This window comes from Mus pahari, chromosome X, assembly GCF_900095145.1.
Source record: "Mus pahari chromosome X, PAHARI_EIJ_v1.1, whole genome shotgun sequence".
Classification (NCBI taxonomy): Eukaryota; Metazoa; Chordata; class Mammalia; order Rodentia; family Muridae; genus Mus; species Mus pahari.
In genome coordinates, this window is record NC_034613.1 from 33,741,515 (window position 1) to 33,746,107 (window position 4,593).

Here is a 4,593-nt window from a genome sequence, read left to right on the forward strand (position 1 = left end):
CCCACCCACTCCCACTACTTGGCCCAGGCCTTCCCTTGTACTGGGTCATATAAAGTTTGCAAGACCAACACCGAAGTGGATGCCCACACACCTTTTTTTATAATGCCATAGAACTATGAAAAGTATGATTCCAGGATATTTTAATCTCTTTATTTCTAGCTTATTGTCCCTCTTCCCCTTTGTAGACAGTAAATACCATGTTGCTTCAGTAACCCATGCATGTACAGTTTGAAAGATGGCACAGCAAGGTTAGAGCTAGCTTAGTTCCTGTGATTATGACTCCTGGACTGATGATGTTTGAATGAATGAATGAAATTTTTACTGTAGCAAAGGAATTCAAATTAGCAAACTCGGCTGTCTTACCAGCATGCATGATTCTCTTGGGCAAAGCTATTTTTAGTGAGTATGTTGAGCTCAGGAGTGAACACACCAGCCAACTGATATCTCTGTTGTTCTTTTATAAAGAAGGGTTAGTATTTTGTTTTGAGTGAGAAGATTTGCCATGATTGATGCAGTTAATATTTACAATAAAATGAGTTTTTATAATTTTGAGGACAAGAACCAGGCTTAGGCATAAGTCGATAATTAGACTCAAATGTGAATTAAATTAATGAATAGCTAGCCTTTGAAATAGAAATATAGATAGAACTCTATATTTAGAAATTTAGAATGCAACTAACTTTCCTTTCTGTCCAGTAGTCTATTCTTTTGGCTGAATTTTAAATAATAGTTGCTTGAAGCATAGCATTAGGTTCAATATTACAAATTTGAGTTAAACTATTATTTTAATACTGAACGACTTTGTCTTGATGTTTGCTATTCTTTTTCTTTAGGGAGAAGAGATTCTGATATCTGCCTTAATGCACCATGAAGAAGAGTAACTCACTCTGTACTTTATTTTCAATAATTTAAGTATGTGCCAAGTCTTGTATATTGTAGATAATACAGTTCAGCGAGCTGCAAATGCCTTTTAAGCACAACTTGAGTCCTGTAATAGCATCTCGCCTGATGTCAAAGCTGAAGTGGACATGGTAGATAACAAGTGCTTTAAAGTGTGGATTGGAAAACAGAATCCCTTAGGGTATTTTTAGTTGCCGTATTTACAAATGAGAAACAATTTAAAAGCACAATGAAGACTTTACACAAGATTAATGTCGTTTCTTGCCAAATGTAAATAAAAATTATCTCTTTTTTGGTTAAAAGCGGCATTTTTGTGTCTTATTTCATAGCTATTGATTTGCAAGCGTCTTGCTTGACTTCATGGTACCAAGGTGGTTGGTGTACAGATATAATAGCTGTGGTGCCTGAGGCTTCTTTTGGGATTTATGAAGGTGTGTGCTAAAAGAAGTACTAGATAAAGAGAAAAGACTATTTGTTTAAATTTGAAATCGACCTTCTTGCCTTGAGTTCTTCTACTAAGACAGTTAAATCTTTGCCCTAGTCGGGTGTGGTAGGGCATACTTTTCATTCCAGCACTAGAGAGGTGGAAGTAAGGCAATCAGGAGTTTATTATCATTTGGCTACAGGACACCCTTCTTCAAAACCAAAGTAAGCCTGCAGAGCAAAGTGGGATTTACAAGCCTATATTTTAAAGTAGGCTTTAAATGTTTATTGTACTTGATGCTACAGGTTTTGAATTATGCGATCTGACGAGATGATGCAATGAATTTTTGTTTTTCATATATCTGTGTCCCAGTCATTTAGACTGCAAGCAGAAATGTATTTGGAAGGGAACTCCTGTGGCTGCATCTCATGATCAACTGATCTGTAATTAGGCAAATCCACAAAAGCTTGTGATTTCATTAATTTTCAGTGATTCTGAGTCATGCGAAGCTGAAGTAAGAGTTGGATTGTAGGCAGTGTTATCTTCTCACATTTATATTTCCATGGCTTTTGTGATTGATAGTATGCCAATTTGCTTCAGGGCTCACAGAATTCATTCACTCAAAGAGCATAATAGGGCATTGGGGGCACAGAAGTAGAAACACCTGTTTCATGCCTTCAGGCGGTGCACTGTCCTTTTGGACAGGAAAACAGTAAGGGTAAAAACAATGGAAAGAATTTTAGAGACAGCAGTGGCTTTAAAAGTTGACATACCTAAGTGAAGTTCCCAATATGTAGGTACATTTGTATTTAGTGGTAGGATGAATCAGCATAAATACTCTGATCCAAAATCCATAGGAAAACTAATACATTAGAACTCTGAGCATTCCCTGAATCTTGTGAGCTTGGTAAAGAATGTATGAACTGCTAAGAGGCAGGGCTAGTTGTGCATCTGGAGCATTTGACATGGATGCTTTGAGCATGCAGAGATGGAGTATGGTGACAGTGACTCACTGGGGACAGCTTGCTATTTGTTGAAATAACAGCATCATTATCTTGCGTATAAGTTAAGTAGTTTACTTTTAAGATAAAACAAAATACACACATTTAAATACTTTATTTAAAGAGAGGATGTCATGTAGTCCAGGCTGATCTCCAGCTTGCTGTATAGTTGGGGATGACCTTCAGGTTGGGATCGCTGTGTTTTCACCTTCTGAATGCTTATATTATAGGCGTGTGTCACCATACCTGATTTGTACAGCACCATGGCTTTAACCCAGGAATTTGTGCATGCTGGACAAGCACTCTAACAGCCAAATTACATCCTCAGTACCTAAAACTATTTTTAAAATCCTTTAGTTTGAATTTAGATTTTAATGTGTGTTTTTAACTCTCTGAAATCTGTTCATTCCTGAATAACGAAATATATGAGTGGCATTTAAGTGTTCCTTTATAAAACTCTGTTCTGAAAATGCTTTCTGAAACCATTAGTGGCCTTCACCTTTAAATAAAGTAACTGAAAATTTTATTTACCGAGTTTGTTTTTAAATATTCATTTAAACTACAGAGACAGTCTCATATACATAGTGAGGTCCAGGTAGGCAGGACTACATGGAGAGACCCTTTCCCTGTCTCAAAAACAAACAAACAAACAAACAAACAGATAAATAAATAAAATATAGAGACAGTTGCTGCTAATAAATTAAAGCACTGAAGAAGGCTATGTTACTTTATTGGAATGAATCCCTGGAAAGTTATGAACTTTTCTGATTTTACTAGGTCAAACTCTCCAGTCCATGTTTCTCCATCCATCTCCTCTGGTTGGACTTGACTCATCAAGTTGATTAAATTTCTTCTCTTTTCTTTCTTTTTTCTTTTCTTTTTTTTTTAACTAGATATTTTCTTTATTTACATTTCAAATGCTATCCCGAAAGTTCCCTATACCCTCCCCCCACCCTGTTCCCCTACCCACCCACTCCCACTTCTTGGCCCTGGCATTCCCCTGTGCTGGGTCATATAAAGTTTGCAAGACCAAGGGGCCTCTCTTCCTAATGATGGCCGACTAGGAAGTGGCCATCTGCTACATATGCAGCTAGTTCTTCTCTTTTCTAACAGGAGTAATTTTGTTATTTCCCAGTAAATAATGGGGTGCACTTTTACAGAAAGATCATACCCTTATTAGATCTATAGTACTGTGGTAGCCAGGTATACTTTTAAGAAGCCAAGATAAGGTAAAAAAAATGCACATGCTGAATGAAAATGAGGACATGAGTGCTCCTAGATATGGTCGAGGAGAAGCTTTTTTTTTTCACTCTCTCTCTTTCTTTCTTTCTTTCTTTCTTTCTTTCTTTCTTTCTTTCTTTCTTTCTTTCTTCTTTCTTTCTTTCTTTCTTTCTTTCTTTCTTTCTTTCTTTCTTTCTTTCTTTCTTTCTTTCTTTCTTTCTGTAGATACGAGCTATAGTACAGCCAGAGGCATCTGGAAGGGCCCAGATTGAACAGGGTGATGAGAGGAGAGAAAGAGTCAGGGAGCAAGAGAGGGAAAAGAGAGAGAAGAGAGCCAGGAGGTCAAAAAGGCCAAGGTCGAGCATACCAGGAGCCAAAGGACCAAGAAAGGAGGGTCAGGAGAGCTTGGTTAAAGTGGCTGAGGTTCTGTAGGAAAGGGAAGCTGGGCCATGGGAAGCCCAGTCCCTGGGTTGGAGAGGTTTAGGGTGGGGGCAGGGTGAGAAGTGCTGTGAGGAGCTACTGGTACTGAGTGAGACTCATCCCAGGTCTCTTTGGGATCTGACACAGGGATGGCCAAGAATATACCTCTTTTTAAAAAGTGTGTCAGCAAGCTCACAATACATATGACAGCTTATCAAATACTTGTCTGTTTCTTCAGAAATTTGTTCTTAGAAGCATGAGGTCAGTAGGAAGACAAACTTAGGTAATTGTCTGACTGTGACAGGCAAGGAGCCTTGTTTCAGTTCACAAGTAGAATAAATCTACCATGAATCTGTCTGATGAAGCCATCTGGTACAAATAAAGAGCTGAATGGAAGGTATTCTTTCCTTAGATATAGTGGATCATTTAAAAATGTGAGCAACATTTTAAAGCTGTTATGAATGTTATGACATTAGGCTATGTTTTATTTGATTCACTTTATTGAGCTCAGAATCCAACGTCTATTAATAATAAAACCGACATTTGCCCTTGAGTGTTTCAAGGTTACATGACAACTGGTTTTCTTGTTAGGGCGCTATAAATTCAACTGAGTCACCTGTGTTTGTC

The 4,593-nt window shown here is 37.8% G+C and overlaps 1 protein-coding gene across 4 annotated transcripts in view; it reads left to right on the plus strand.

The window, feature by feature from the left end:
- The window catches only part of Sh2d1a (SH2 domain containing 1A), a 21,510-nt gene extending 20,316 nt beyond the window's left edge, over positions 1 to 1,194 (plus strand). For 2 of the 4 annotated variants that reach the window (XM_021188435.1, XM_021188436.1), the window contains exon 4: positions 834 to 1,194. In XM_021188435.1, the coding sequence (XP_021044094.1) occupies positions 834 to 871 (38 nt within the window). In that variant the 3' untranslated portion in view covers positions 872 to 1,194. The remainder of the gene's footprint in view (positions 1 to 833) is intronic. The other 2 variants (XM_021188434.1, XM_021188433.1) reach the window with 2 other exon arrangements.
- The last annotated feature ends 3,399 nt before the right edge of the window (positions 1,195 to 4,593 follow it).